Source organism: Lemur catta, chromosome 5 (assembly GCF_020740605.2).
Source record: "Lemur catta isolate mLemCat1 chromosome 5, mLemCat1.pri, whole genome shotgun sequence".
Lineage (NCBI taxonomy): Eukaryota > Metazoa > Chordata > Mammalia > Primates > Lemuridae > Lemur > Lemur catta.
Window position 1 is genome coordinate 11,937,002 of NC_059132.1, and position 16,453 is coordinate 11,953,454.

The 16,453-nt window shown below is 35.3% G+C and overlaps 1 protein-coding gene across 1 annotated transcript in view; it reads left to right on the forward strand.

Annotated features, from left to right (window-relative positions):
- Positions 1 to 4,791: 4,791 nt before the first annotated feature.
- SPINK5 (serine peptidase inhibitor Kazal type 5) overlaps positions 4,792 to 16,453 on the forward strand; it is a 62,748-nt gene continuing 51,086 nt past the window's right edge. Inside the window, exons 1-4 of the mRNA XM_045552672.1 lie at positions 4,792 to 4,846; positions 6,003 to 6,028; positions 10,438 to 10,565; positions 11,250 to 11,313. Coding sequence (XP_045408628.1) covers positions 4,792 to 4,846; positions 6,003 to 6,028; positions 10,438 to 10,565; positions 11,250 to 11,313 — 273 coding nt within the window. The remainder of the gene's footprint in view (positions 4,847 to 6,002; positions 6,029 to 10,437; positions 10,566 to 11,249; positions 11,314 to 16,453) is intronic.

Consider the following 16,453-nt stretch of genomic DNA (forward strand, 5'->3'; position numbering starts at 1 on the left):
TATAAATCTATCAGTTTTATTATTGTTTACTGTACTCACACACACACACACACACACACACACATTACACATATAAAATATACACTGCTCTTTTCCCAAAATTTAGTATAGTCTTAGCTACTTCAGAATTAACTCAAATGATTTTTTGAAGGACTGTAGCTCTACAAACCTCTGTTTTCTATTGCCAGGATAAATCTTAGCAGACTTTAGACTATACTAAATTTTCAGGTGACAGAGTCCACGGGTTAGGGGTTCAAGTAACACCAACTATAGGGAGAAGGTGAATGTTGTTTTTAAAAACCAAATATAACCCCATATATAAAACTTAACACAGCTAAAAATTAGACATTGAGATGGCATGATGGCTCACATCTGTAATCTCAGAGACTCTGGAGGCTGAGACAAGAGGATTACTTGAGGCCAGGAGTTCCAGACCAGCCTGGGCAACAGAGCAAGGCCCCTTCTCTAAAGAAACCCTATATATAAAAATTAACACAGCTAAAAATTAGACATTGAGCCAGGCATGGTGGCATGTGCCTGTAGCCCCAGCTACTTGGGGGCTGCTGTGGGGGGGGGTCACTTGAGCCCAGGAGTTAGAAGTAGAGGCTGCAGTAAACTATGATTGTACCACTGCACTCCACCCTGGGCCACAGAGCCAGACCCATTCTCTAAAACCAAACCAAACCAAAACAAAAAACTAGACGTTGAAGTTTTCCTGTTTTCTCAATCCTAATCTAATAAAAGCAACAATTATGCAATTATATCTATAAATAGCAGGGTCTATATATTCACTAAACAAAAAGTGCCCATCCCATTCTATTCTTAGATAAAACAAGATGCTTATCTCTGTAGTTTCTTAGTCTTTCCAGACAAACAGAAAGGAATTCCCACAGAGGGAGTGAAGTTAGTTGATAATGGAGCACTTCCAGATAAGTAGGTGAGTAAAGGCTGTTTTCTGGTTAGTGTTTTTCACAAAGGAGAATATAGACATGTTTAATTGATGAGGGAAATTATTAGAACTACAGGAAAGAAGATCAAAAGTTAAGAAAGTGAAAAAGAAATTATTTCGTCTTCTAAGATCTATTAGAATATGTACTTTTCAATGATACTCACGACATACATCTTTTTGCCAGAGTGATTATGGGTGTATAGGTTATATGTGTGTGTTAGAGATTAGAGACAAGAAATACATCAGCAGTAGAATATTGCACCCAGTTTAAAGCACTGTAATGTCTGGATTCTCCTTGAAGTGTGTGAAGGTTTGTGAGGTAGCCACAGGGTCTTAGGAAATGAAGGGTCTAAAAGGTGAGAAAGTGTTAAGTTTGGGATGACCATCCAAACTAGTTGCTATTCTAGGGTTCTTTAATGGTACCATTTTTGGCAGGTAAGGAAAAGATAACAACACTGACTTTGCTACGTCACAACATTGCATAAACAAATCAAGAAAGCTAATGAATGGCAGATTGTTTTGAAAGCTGTGGAAGGTGATTTAATCATAAGGGACTATAGTTATTTATTAACTATTACCATCAGCAAGGAACTCTTTCTGTATAGAAAAAGAGAAGACCTGAAGGATGATATGATAACTTTGGATTTTGGAAATGATCTTTGTCTTCAGCGACATCACTGGTCTACAGAAATCTTTATAATTTTCTCATTTTTTTCCCTCTGACTCAATATCCTTCATGTGAGTTCAGATTCTGGGCAACTTGATAAATGTGTAGGAATGTAAAGTTTATAGTTTTTGTTATCTAATCCCACTCCTTTCTAATGGGAGGAAAGAGGGTTCTACATGTTTGATGAATCATTGAAAGAGTTGAAAACAAAAGATGGAATTTTGAGTTTGAGAAAAACGCTGTGGTAACCTAACTGTAACCCAAACCCAAGTTCTCCAAGACTTCAATCTCATTCAGGTAAATTTAACGTCCATGGTGATTTTCAGGAATGAGGAGTGATTAACAGAGGATGTGATGAATCACCTCTGCATTTACAACATTCCTAAAATAAAATGGAGAAAAGGCCCGGATGACATGAGCTAGCGGATGGGTACTTCCAATTTGGGGCGTGCTCACTGAATCTTCCTTTGGCTAACCTTCTCCTCTTGAAAAACATTATCAGTCTCAAACCTTTTGTTCATCATTTCGGAAAGTTCTGTATGTCAGTGAGGAGCTCTGTTCTGATAAGAAGGAAACCAACTCCTGCAATGTTTCCTCATGGCAGAGATTCCTCAGAGAGGCAGTCATCACCTGGTTCTTCTGTTCCACCCAAGCACCATTTCCACTCCTGGGAATACTCTCCATCTCAGCTGGATTTGGGGCCACTAAAACATATTACACAGTCACCAATTCTATTGTAGGGCATTAAACTTTTCTACCACCAATAACAGATTGTATGGTTGGGACACATTTCATATGGCCTGACAGGACAGATGAAAGATACAAAATTAGTATTGGTATGTTAACATTTGGAAGATGCTTTGAAAGATAAAGATAAGAAATCAATGATAATTGAAACCTAGCAATAATTTTGTTAAGTTCTAAATGGCTAATGATTTGATTTGTTCTAGGCATTGCAGTTTAGAATACAATTACAAAATGAAAAAGGGAATATGTAACTTTATGTTTTAACTTCACAATGTGTTGCGGGCATTATTCTAGGCTGAGTAAACTTAAATCCATTCATGAAATATACATTTAAGACATGTTGACTTTTCTTGGAATCTTAGAAATTATGTAATACAACCATATAATTATAATGACATAAAAGTGAAAGACTGATGAGCTATCATTAACTATAAACTTTATCACATACTTGGTATTGTTCTAAGCATCACACACACACACATATATGAATTACCTCTAAACCTTAGAATAATTGTACAATGTAGGCATTGTTATCTCTATTTTACATATTAGGAAACTGAGGCTCAGAAAAAATAAGTGACTTTCCCAAGGCAACATAGCTAGTTAGTGGTAAGTCAAAATTTGGACCCAGATCTACCTAGCTTTAAAGCCAGGTTAATTTCCATTATACTGTGTAGTTGCAAAGACAGGAATAGAAACAGATTTTCTGACTCCCTGTCCTGTTCTCTTTCCATTAAGCTATGACGGACTTTGATTTTCTAGACTCTAAGAGTAATTCAGTTTGAACATGCTCTCTGTAGTCACTAATTTTACTCTACCATTGGAAGGTAACAAAGCTATTATAATAGTGCAGACCTTAAAAGCAATGATTATATTTTTATGAGAAATAAATTATTTCACGGGGAAAAAAAAAGAAACGCCATACTCTCACTTTGATGGGTCTCAGAATACTGACATGGTCCCAGAGTTGGCCAGCCTTGATCAATTTTCTGGAATGATCATAAAATGACCTTTGACTGCACAAAATTGAAAACCTTCTTTCTATGGATGTGAAGACACTGGGATGTACTGGAATCAGCCACTTTGACTCTGGCTTCAGTTTATCTTTGCATGGTTCTTCAGGTGCTTTCTTAAGCTGGTAAAGTAAAATAAGCTGGTGGAAAAAGGTATTACTTGTAGGATGAAAGAAGAAACTAAGGAGAATAAACTTTCTCTAGAAAAAAATGTTATGTTTATATATTTATAATTTTTAATACCTTATTTCTTCTTTTCTTCTTGGGAGACTATATAACACAGCAATTCAGGAATCAAACTCAATTTAGCAAAAACTGATTGAGTCAAATTTTTCTTTTCTTTTTTTTTTTTTTTTGGTAGGGATTGGATCTTGCTATGTTGCCCAGGCTGATCTCTAACTCTTAGCCTCAAGTGATCCTCCTGCCTCAGCCTCCCAAAGTATTAGGATTACAGGAGTGAGTCACCATATCTGGCTGATTGAGCCACATTTTTCAAATAGTAATTTGAGTAGTGATGGGCTATAGAAAGTTAAACTTTTGAGTTTCTAATGTTTATGATTATGATATTTGGTTAGAATATAAGATCAGATTTTAGGATATCAAATATCTTTCCTATTGAGAATATTAAAGAGTAGTTGTATACAAACTTTGTTTTCACAAAATTTCTGTCTTTACTAATGTATATGGGTGAAACAGCATGTGGAGTGGAAAGAATATTGAACTTGTGGCTGGCTTGTGGGTACTGGCTCTGCCTCCTCCATCTAAACTGTGTGCTCTTGGGAAAGCCATTGCTCCTCTTCCCCGTATATTCAATGTTTGAATTTTGCTAGTTATCTCTTAGGGTCATTCAACTTTAACGTATATATGCGTCTGTGACGTTGAATTCAGATGCTTCAGAACATCTATGAATGGAAGCAGCAGGAAGCCTGTTTGTCCACATGGAAATCTTTAAATCTTTACCTGACTGGTAGGACAACCAATCTGTCGTCTTTTCCCCTCCTTTCCCGCTTATGAAGGGAGTCCAGTTAGAAACGTGTTTGTCTACAAGGTGGTATGTTTGATGTTACTGGGGAATTCAGTTCTTATATAGGATTATGGAGTATTCAACTTTGAGTAGGGTCCTTGGACTTAATTTATTGCCTTCTGGGGGAGATATCATGAAAGCACATTACTGCTTTAGAAATAGACATTATCTGTTCAAATCTGCCACCTTGACAGGATCCTAAAGGATGGAAGCTAAAGTGGTGTGGTACAGTAAGTCTAGCACGACCTTGAACAACTGGTTTTATATGATTGTCGTCACCAGTACTGATGAGTATATATACAAGAGAGCTACATCTCCACGAGTTCAGACTTGGAGCACCAGCTGAGCAATGCACGGAGCAGACCTGTAGCCGACTTACATCATCTTCAACATGAAGATAGACACAGTGCCTGTGCTTTTGACCTTGGCTCTTTGCCTTATACAAGGTGAGTAATTTGTGTGTAATCCAAGCCTCTTGCCACACATCTCGAAGCCGTGGGGAAGGGACTTTTCTCCCCCCACCTCCACCAAAAAATATTTATGTATGTATAATCCTAAAATACCTTGCCAGACGCAGAGGTTTTGAAGATTTATGTATGATATATGTAGCTTTATAACTATGTTATCTTTAGAAATGGCAAGTAGTTTGAGATAATCTGAATTTTTTCCATGAGAAATCCTTCCATTTTTTATTAGTTCTGAAAAGCTAACAGTATATATATATATATATATGGAACAGGCATTTAAAACTTATATGTAAATAAATATTTGTGTTTTAAATAAAATATTAAAAATACAAATTCAATAATCTGTTCTTATTTTAAAGTAGTAGTGCATTCTAGCTTATTTTATTTTCATGTTTTCAAATCCTAAATGAATTGAAAGTCTTACTCCTAAGGAGTGAGGGACTTTTGTGGGAGCTAGGAGAGAGGTTTTTGCATTTGCTATTTGACTTTGAAGGGAATGTGGATTGCCTAGCATTAACATTTTTAAAAGGAGAACCTCAGAGACAGAAAGTCAGTGAGATTACATATAAACCTAGTGCTCACTTTCCTAAAATAAGTGTGTAGGTACAAAAGAGTATGTTAATGAGAGAGTATAATAGTCTGTGATTTTAATTAATTTTAATTTTTACCAGATCTTTAATTTTTGTATCTGTAATAAGGAGGCAGAGTTGCCAGAATTCAGAAAATTGAATTTTGTGTGTATGTATGATGTAAACTTCATGTTGGATTATACTTTTAAATTCTACTATAATTGGTATAATATTTGGCATGTATTTTATGTTAAAATTTTAAAAGGGAGCTTGCCATACTGTACTCTGAGTGGAGCTTCTGGAAATTTGCTATTTTGATGAGGTCAGAAAGTACATGATTATTAATTTCAAAGTACTTGGAACTTGCTGAGCGGTTGGGCCTTCGTGAATCTCCCAGTGCAGTGCCCTCGTTTTATTTGCCATGGTCAATCTTAACGTGTTCAAAAATAAGTTGTGGTTTGACAACATATTGTCATTAAAGCAATCAAGACACTGTATCAAGTGAATTATTTTACTTATTAAATATTTTATATTTCCTTAACTTTGGTTTCTGTATTTTTGTCCAGATGCTGCCAGTGAGGATAAAGATCAGGTTAGTCCTGCTTTTTCTGTTCATTGAATCCATTCCAAGAAGTCTAAAGTAAAACTGTGGCCAACACCTTCAAGTTAACAATGCAAACCTATTATACTGATAGGTACTAATAGCTTTTCTTAAAAACATAGAAACGGGTCTTTTTGAATCAAGGTATGATCTCTCTCTCTCTGTTGCTCATGCGCACACACACACACACAAACACTCAACATGTCGATGATGATGGATGTCTGCAAGAGGCAATTTACCCTGTTAAAGGAGTGCTGGGGAATTTCATAGACAAACTAAAAATAAATCAACTTGTGAACTACTATCATTCTGTTTAACATCCAAACAAACCAGGATATACCACATAGGAAGCTAAAAGAAATTTTCTGGTAATCATTATGGAAAAAGGGGTTGTCTGTATCTTGTACATAGTGAATGTATATAGTTCATCTAATAAATATTTATTGAGCGTCTCTTATGTTCTATTATGTGTCAGACCCTAATTGAGATGCTGGGGACATTCTAAAGTAAACAAAATAGATGAAAATCCTGCCCTTTGGAAACGTACAGATTAATGGAGGAAAACAGATACGTTAATAAGTAACTTAGCGGGATATATAGTACTTTAGATAATAATTAGTGATAGGAGGCAAATAAAGCAGGAGGCAAAATAGGAATTCCTGGGAATGCAGGTGGCATGTGTTCTCATTGGATAGTCAGGAGAGTTCTTTCTGGAGAGAGTATTTGAACAGCAAACTGATGGTCATGAGGGAGTGAGCCATGAAGATATTTGCAACTTACAGCAGACTAGGCAGAAGCACTTGTGCTGGCAGAGGCCCTGACCCAGGAAGGTGCTTTACCAACTCTTGAAACACTTTTCTTTGAGAAATAAAAGAATCATTTTCTATAGAAGTTAAATTGTTCCATCTATTTAAATGACAAGTTAAAAGGCCAATTATACACACACACATGCATTTTATATTTACATATGTATACTGCTGTGTGTGCCATTAAGCACTTAAAACACAAATTTCAAGTGTTTCAAGTGTTTTGCTAAGTATGTAGTAAAATTTGCTGTCTCTCAAAGGCCATAAATCGACTCTTCTTTACATCAAAACTCTTAGAACCATGGTTAGAATACTCTCTTGCTGCATTTTATTGCAACAGTTGTATTAAAAAGAAACTTCTTACAGGAATGTTTTAGAGAATTTCATCATAGTCTCTGTTATTTCATCTAAATTTGCTGATTAAGAAGAGGTCCAGAAAGTACGGTAGTGTGAAAAAAGGCTGGATTTGGGGGAACTAGAGAGCCATTCCCACTTGGATGTTTTATAGTGGAAAAAAGAAGGATACTGTATAAATCCCACTGCACATAAAGCCATCATTTTGTTTTTCAGAGTCTGTGACAAGGATGGTGGATTTCCTGCAGATGGTGCAAATTTTACACCAATATTTTTCATACCATTAAACTCTATTTCACTGAAAAATGTCTTAAAAACATAAGTTTATCTATTTGTTATATTAGTGTAAAAGGCAAGAAGAACACAAAGAAGTAATCACTTATTGGAAAACCTTTCTAATCCTAGTCTTTGGATACTGTGTCAGAAATGACAACTATTGATGTAGTCTTTCTTATGGTGCTGGAATTTTTGTTATTTTCCAAGTTTAGTAGATTGGGTTCTTTCTAGCACCATAAAAACATGTTGAAAGTTATAAACATAAGCCAGAACATCAGGGAGAAGCACTGTCATAATCTGCAAGGATCTTGACCATATGCTTAGGTTTGACATCACAGAGGGTTATTATAAAAAGCCCAAAGCAAACTTCTCAGTGGTCTGACACCAAGATGGGGCAATGCCAGCTCCTGGAGGATTCTGTCATGATGTCCAGGGATGGACAATGGAAGGCAGCGAGCTAGACCCCAGCCAGTGAGGGAAACAGAAAGAACTTGGCCCTGCAGGGCTTCAGTGTTTTTGAGATATGAAGAAAACAAAACAGCAACAATAACAAAACAAAACAAAAACAAGGCAGGAGCTGAAAGTTATACTGCAAGTCAACAATTGCTGAAAAGTCATTTCCCACCTCAGGATAACCTGTTAGTTTAGATATGCTCCTGTTTCAACCCTTTCTATGATGGTAATTGGAAGGATATTCCATTTTACTCAGAGAAAAACCCAACTCATGCTTTCAATTTTTGTGATCTTTTCCTGTTTCACAAGAGAGTGCATTGGATAATTTCATAACTCAGTCAAATAGCATTGAGTCTCATCTAAGCCAATTAAACACGGTGAGCAAGTTTCTTAACCTACTCTCTGGGCCTCTGATGCTCATTTGTAAAAAAGTGGGTCTTTCAGGAATTAGGTTTTCATCAAATTGTGACATTGGAAAAGTCCAATTGAGGAATTATCCTGATTGATGCTATTCTTTTATAATTAGCCACTTGAAATTATTTAGAGCTTCATTCCAATATTATCATGACACTTACCTCACAAAGGGTATATTTCTATTACAAAGATACCAAGCTCATTTCTGGTTCTATTATAAGGGTTTTAGGACTTTATTAGAATCAGTTACATCCAGCCAGGTAAGCAGTAACTTGCAAAGTTGGCATAAGGTACTACAGAGTCAGCGATCAGACACAGACCTCAGGATATCCAGTTGTTAATCTGTTGCCAGAAATTACTACTGTGCTACTCTGACAAGATCACTGGGTAGTAATAATAATCTTAGAGGTATTTTAGCAGGTTACCCTCAGCAAAATTTTCCACCGCTGGTCTCTGATATTATTTAGTTATTCTTTTTCACCATTAACTATTCTGTAAGTGCTACCAACTGCCTACCGGGTTTAAGAGGCTAGATTAGGTACAATATTACCCATTCAGACAAGGATACTTCTTCCCTATTTGCTGCTGTATCTGTGGAACCTAGCAAAGTATAGTAATCTCATAAATAAGTGATTGTCAACTGATCAAATGATTATTATAACGACGTAGGAGGCTAAATAGAATCGTATAATAAATCCTTTGGAAGAAGTTGTGTTTGCTGGAGTTGAAGCAAAAGCTATTTTCTTTTAAATTTTCCAATATAAAAATCTTGAAGCAGAATTGTTATTTTTGGCAAAATCAAAGCAATAAAAAATAAACAAACAAAAACCCTTTAGATTCAGAAGACTTGCTCTAAAAGCCTAGTGAATTTTCTAACCTAATAGAGAATATAACAATTTAAATCAGTACTTTACTGAGATAGCTCAAATGCACAAATAATTTAAAGCTCCTAGAAAAGAGTAACATGTATCAGACTTTCAATAAAATATATTTAATGAATGAATGACAAGAGAGAACCCTCACTTGTGAAGATTATTCCACTGTCTTTCAGCCACCAATTCTATTATTCAAAATGGTTTCCACTCTCCTTCCTAAGTGTGTCATAATAGTCATTGGTATTAAAAAAAAAAAAAAGCCCACAGCATGTCTTCAAGGATGTCACATACAATAGTAAAATAGTGGTTCCAGAGGACGTGCCAAAAAAAAAAAGGGGGGGGATGAAAAAAGGTTTAAGCAAGTTTTGAGAAAATTGCCCTGTATTTCTATAGATTCACAAGCTTTGATTTTGATGGAAGTAATAGTGCAGGTAGCGTTGGTGGTGATGGTGGTTGAGGTGGGACTATGGGCACTTTTTAAGAAAAGAATACAAATATAAAAATGCAAAATGGCTAGGTCTCTCACAGGAAGGGGTTGTGACAGTGAAGGGCCCTGAACCTTAAGTTTTATTAGTTTTAAGGTAAGTCGCCCGGTGCTCATATGACAAATGATATGTCAAAGGATCTGAGGTCTATATTACCAAGGAATATATCACACTCCCACCCCCCGCTGCCATTTAACAGCTGCTAATATTTCTAGGAGCTGGTATCTTGCAGTACACTTTATGGAAAATATGGACAGAGGCACTTTAGAGTTTTCCATGCTCACAAACCTTGTCTCAGTCCTCCAGCAATATTCTCATATTCTTTCTACAGCAATTACTCTTGGTCTACAGCGTGCATCTTAATATATGTGTCATCTTAATATATTCTAATAGTAATAATGGCAACTGCCACCACCACCACCACAATAATAACAATAAAGGAGGAAGAAGAGGAAAGAGGAACTTACTTTGAATATTGACTCCAAGTCCCTTGTTCTTTCCATTTCACTAATTGTTTCACATAAATGCTTATTAGGTGAACTTGCCATCTCCATCAGACAAGCCAGAGTCATTATTTTTGTTTATGTTATTTGTATCAACTGACTGAATGGCTTCTGTACAAAGGGGATAGTGAGCATTATAGTGCTCAAGGAGGTTCTACTTAAAAGAAAGCCTTGTTTTAATGAAGTTTCAATAAACAGAACTTTTTTTTGTTTGTGTGTTTGCTTTTTCCTCAGGAAACATGCAGTGAATTTAGGGCATTGATGAAAAATGGAAAATTATTCTGTTCCCAAGATAAAGAACTTTTTCAAAACCCTGATGGAATAATGTTCATCAACCAATGTGAGACATGCAAAATGATATTGTGAGTAAAGGTTTTCTTTTTTTCAAGTGTTTGAGTTACCAGCTATTCTCTGGACTAGTAAATATATCCTTTTTCTTTTCTTTCAAATGTATTTTTCTAAGCCTAAATGGTTAAATAAAAATGCTTAACAGATCACTCTGACACATTCCATCCCATAAAGTTGGATAATTGTCACCCATCTGGAAAGGTTTTAATAATCATTCAGATGGGATTCCAAAATCATTGCAGAGGGCCCAGTATTTATATAGCACTCTGTAGTCTTTTGAGGATGTAGTTCCTCTTTGAACTTCTTGGTACTGGGGAAAAAATGGATTTCAGAAAGAATGTCAGATTCTCTTGGCCCATTAATACCTGGTTCTGTTGTAGCCTAGGGCCTGAGAAGATCCCCTTGAGAATAATGTCAGACTGTCCTGGGAGCAGCCAGCCTGCAGAAGGATTTAAGTAGGTAGGATACATCCTGATTCAGTGAGCTGCAAGTGTCTTTAGACATCTGGGATTATGCTAGATATTTTTCAACATTGAAGAGAGATTTGTGGTACTGTGCCCATTCCTGGACTTCCCTCCACTTCTGACACACCAGATTGGGCTAAGGAGAGCAGTCAAAATTAAGTTTATCATGGAAGCTGTTATACCTAAAAGGTGGGCAAGCAATGTTAAGCTATGCTATTCCTTTTTCTCTTCCAGGGAGAAAGAAGCCAAATCCCAGAAAAGGGCCAGGCATTTAGCAAGAGCCACTGCCCCAGCAAAGGTGAGACTATTTAGAGCCAGCCTGTTATGTTTGCTTTCCAGACGATGTTGATTCTATTTAGAGGTATCTGTTTATTTCCTAATTACTAGGTCATACCTGTTGTGAAGCCAACTACTTAGAAGGGAGGGAACATGGCTTAGTCCAGGGGTGGGCTAAATATCTGGTACATCTTGTCCATAAGCCCAACCCATGACCCAACTCTCTGAAAACATTTTGGGCACTGACAGACGCTAAGAGGTGGAGTGAGCCAGTGTGATGTTTGCCTTGCGTGGCCATTTCTCATTCTTCTTGTCCTGTCTTAGCTCCAAGAAGAGCCTTCCTGGGACTGTGCGATTTAAGTTCAAATTTCAGAATTCTTATTTATCCTCTATGTAATTTGGGCAATTTATGTACTTCTGGGTCTCAACTTTTTCATCTGTGAAGTGGGTTGTCGACCAAATGAAAAACTAAGTTTAAAAAGCCAGCCTCAGTATTAACATGTTTTAGCAGGCATTCAACTCATTCTATTGCCTTTCTCTTTTCTTCTTTTGCTTCTTACTGCGTATCTTTTCTAATATTGGAGGCTTTTCCTAATTCAAGTAGAGTTACTTGTTTATATCTATTTTACAGATTGGGACTAATCTAATATTAGGCTAGGCTAATATTTTGTTTGAGAAAAGTGTTCTGTGGTAAAAAAAAATAAATAAATAAAACATTAAGAAGTAAAAGAAAGAAACTGCACAGATTTTAGCCCACTGAGTAGCCATTCCATTTTATAAATGCTTTTATTCATACAACATTTTTTATTTATACAAAAATATAAAAATAAAATTGAAAAATAAAAATTTGGGACCCAGCTTGGTGAAAATTTCTGATCTGCAACATATCACAATTAGGTTATCAACAAAGCTGGGACTGGGACTATCACCAGCTATTCTGAAAACTACTCACATTACTCCAAGTCTCCCATGCAGCTTCTTCTCTAATTTCTCTTTTTCTCTTCCTCCTCTCCTGGCCCCAACACATAATTAAAATGATCAGTCAGAGTAGGCACACCCTAATTACTTATGACCTCCACGGTCTAACCAAGCTACCATCTTTCTCAGTAGTGTTACTCAGGAATGTCTGAGAACCTCAGCCTCCGCAGTAAAGATAGTTAACTAAATTCCTTGCCCAGACTCAACCAGTCTCACTTTAAAACAATAATACAATCACTGCTCAATTTATCAGTAATTGCAAATCCTTTATCTGTAGCAAAGGGAAGCTGGTTCTGTACACAATACAATGGGATCCAGAAAGGTTTAGTGACAATTTTTAAACCTGCCTTTATTTGTTACATTCAGAGAGAAGCTCACTCTGTAAGTCCATTCTCCTTTTCCTCCTCTGTCACCTTCAAAAAAAATGACACATCAATGGTGTTCAAAAATATAAAATACAAGCAAATGACAAACAAAAAACCAAAATACACACATAAGCATGCACACATATGCACCAGTCTTAACAAACCTATTATTTTTAAACTGTTACTGGTTAGAAATTTCTATAGGTAGTCACAAATTTATTGAATTTGAATTAAATAAAAGTTTTAAGAAATAAAATTATAGAACTTTAAGACATTATACCTTTCTGTTAGTATTTTATGCCTGAGTTATAATTTTTACCCGTAGATAAAATTCTTACAGCTATATATTAATAGTTTACTATCTAGGAGATTACCTACATATAAGTTAAGGTAGTTAATATTTGGTTGTGTGCCTTTCAAGTAATTTCTGTCTAAATTTTTACTTGCTGGTGTTTCAGTGGATTCATGCAGTCACACTATATTTTTGTTGTTTTTCTTTCCACTGTAAAAGAGAACAATCTACTCACTTTCTCTTCTTAGATTCCTCTAATCAAAAATCAACCATATTATTCACACTGAGAATAAGGTGCTCTACCTTTCAAGAATTTTCCTCCTACAGACATCCTATCTCTCTCTCTTTCATCATCAATTTCTTCTTCATTAGCATGTCATCCTTTCACCTCCCAACTCTAATATTCACTCCTTCAGGAAGTCTTGGTACTGCCTCCAAAATATATCCCCAATTTGACTTCTTTTCACCATTTCCATCTCTACCACCCAGTCCAGTCATCTGCCATTTCTGATCTCTAATGTCTTTGGTCCATGTGGAGATTTTTGCTTTTTAATTAATGAATAAATTCATTTAATGTTTCTCATGATTTAGTTGCCAACTTTATGGGATATTAAGTTCATATGACAGTATGTGTATTTCTGAGTTCCCTATTCTTGTCAGATTAGTTCATCTTTTTAATAACTAGTATAATAAGTCTGCTTTCTTAGTTCATATTGAAAGTTGACTTACCTATGTGTAGATATTTATTTTCCATGTACATATTAGAAATAAAAAATTATTCAGGTTATAACAAATCCAACTTGAATTTGGGAACCCAATGTAATTAGGGATATAAAGAACTTATAAATTAATTTGGGTAAAAACTTTTTGTAATATTAACTTGACCAACTAAAGCAAATAGAGTAGCTTATAATTAATTCATAAAATTTCTATGTACTTTATGCAATTTATAAAATATTCTTCACAAAGATTCTTATAATTTTTTGTTAATGCCTAGAAAATGTATAATTTTGTTGCTACTTAGAATGTATTTGTTTTTTACAGTATGTTTATCTGTTTATTGTTGGTATAGATAAATTTCTATAGGTTGGTCTTGTATCAGACAAGTTTATGATATTTTTTGTTAATTTTAGTAATGTATTGATTCTGTTATTTTTTTCTTGGTAGTTGATCATATCGTCTACATACAATAGGAGTTTTATAATTTCCCTTTCAATCTTAGCACTCTTTTATTTCTATTTCTTTCATTATATGATTGGCAAGGATCCAGAGTTGAGTAAGCAGTAGTGATAATGATGAACATCAACCTGCCTTCCCTTTCCCCCATATTAAACGGAATACATATAAAGCTTTTCCATTAAATATAATGTTTACCATAGGAGTTTTTACCTATAAACATTAGCTAGTTTTGGAAAGTCCTTTCTATTTGTAGTCTGCTGCATATACATTGATTATTATCAAATGTCTTCTCTGCAATATTAAAATAATTTGATATTTTTCTCTTTTAGTTTACCAATATTTCAATTTTCTGGATATATTTCCTAATGTTAAACTATCATTGTTTTTATAGAGTAAATCATACCTAATTATAATGTATTTTTAATACATTGTTGAATTTAGATAGTAATATTTTATTTAGAAAATTTGCAGTTGTGTCCATGAGTAAAGTGAGTCTATACTTTTCTCTTTTTAATTGTTCTTATCTGGCTTTGGAATCTATATGAAGTTCCCCTGAGGGGTGGCACTTCAGGCTATGAGTGAATGAGGAGGTCAGCAAATCCTCTCCCCAAAAGCAACTACAAAGCTAGGCAAATTGACCAAAACAAATATTTTAGCACTCTGAAAAGTGACAAGCAGCCTATGCCAATCTGAGAAGAATTCATGCTTGAAAAATTGCTGAACTTTGGATAGAAAAATGGGAGTCTGTGATATTCTTGCTCAGGGATACTCCCATCTCACCCTCTGGTTTGGTTGGAATGGAGGTTCTATAGAGGGCAGACTATGAACATCAGCAATTGCACTGCCACTGTTGAAGGAGGCTTATCTAATTTGAAGTAATGGGCAACAGCTATGCCCAGAGGTGCTTTCAGTGTAAGTGAGGATTTTCACTGAGAGTAAGAAGATGGCCTGAGGTTGCAGTCATGGTTGGGGCAAGTATATTTCTGGCTGAGTCTTCACACATGGGTGGAGGAGAATAAAGAGGGGGCAAAAGATTCAGAAACTCCTGATCAACGGTAAGCCTGAGCAATATGCATTAGAAAACACAAAATAGCCCAGTGGGAAGCAAATGCTAGGGTAGATGCCAAAGCGTCCTGAACTTTGCATGCCATCCCCTATACACAAAGGTCTATCCGCAAAGCATAAAAGCCTTATTAGCTTGAGGTATTTGAGCACAGATTGTGTCAAATCATTAGCTGGCCAGTAAGCTATAAAGATTTAGGGGGGAAATACCTAAGAATCCAGGCTTAAAAAAAAACTATAAACATTTTCTTAACAGACATATTAACAGTTACAAATTATAGGAGAGAAAGATTTAAAGATTTAGCCCAGGCAAAAAAGGAAAAACAAAAATGCAACAAAAATAACCTCAAGGGGAAAAATCTTAATCCCGAGTCCCTAAAATATTTTACCTAATATGTCCTGTTTTCAGTAAAAATTATGAAATATGCCAATTAACAAGAATATATGACCCATACTCTAGACAAAGAAGTCAATGGAATTTGTCTTTGAGCATCTACAGATGTTAGATTTAGCAGACAAAGATATGAAGCAGCTATTAAATATGTGTTCAGTACACTAAAAAAAAAGTTTGAAGAATTACAAGAAAGTATTAATATTATAACAATGAATAAGCAAATAGAAACTTTCAATGAAAAGGTATAAATCATTAAAAAAAGACCAAATGAAAATTTTGGAGTTGAAGAGCACAATAACTAAAATGAAAAGTTCAATAGAGAGGCTCAAAAGCAGATTTGTGATTGCATAAAAAAAGAAGAATTAGCAAACCTGAAGAAAGATTAATAAAAGCTAACAATGGAAGTACAGAGAACCAACACTGAAGAAAAATGAACAAATTTACAGATCTTTTGAGCAAGCAAGCCAACAGGTGTATAATGGGAATACCAGAAATATAGGAGAAAGAAAAAGGATTAGAAGGTATAATGACCCAAAATGTCCTAAATTTGATGAAAAAAGTAATCTTAACAATCAAGAAACTCAACAAAACCCCAAATAGGACAAATCCAAAGAGATCCACACTAGACCCATCACTATTAAAATGTTGAAATCAAAAGACAAAGAGAAAATTTGGGAAGTGGCAAGAGAACAATGACACATCCTATATACAGGCTACAATTAAAGGCTGGCTTCTCTTCTAAAACAATGAAGGCCAGAAGGCAATGAAATGACTCAAAGTTAATGCTGAAAGTGCTGAAAGAAAAAAAAAAAGGATTAGCCAATATTCTACTCTTGATCTTAGCCAAAAAGCCAAGAAGCAATAAGATTAGTCAATATTCTATATCCTCTAA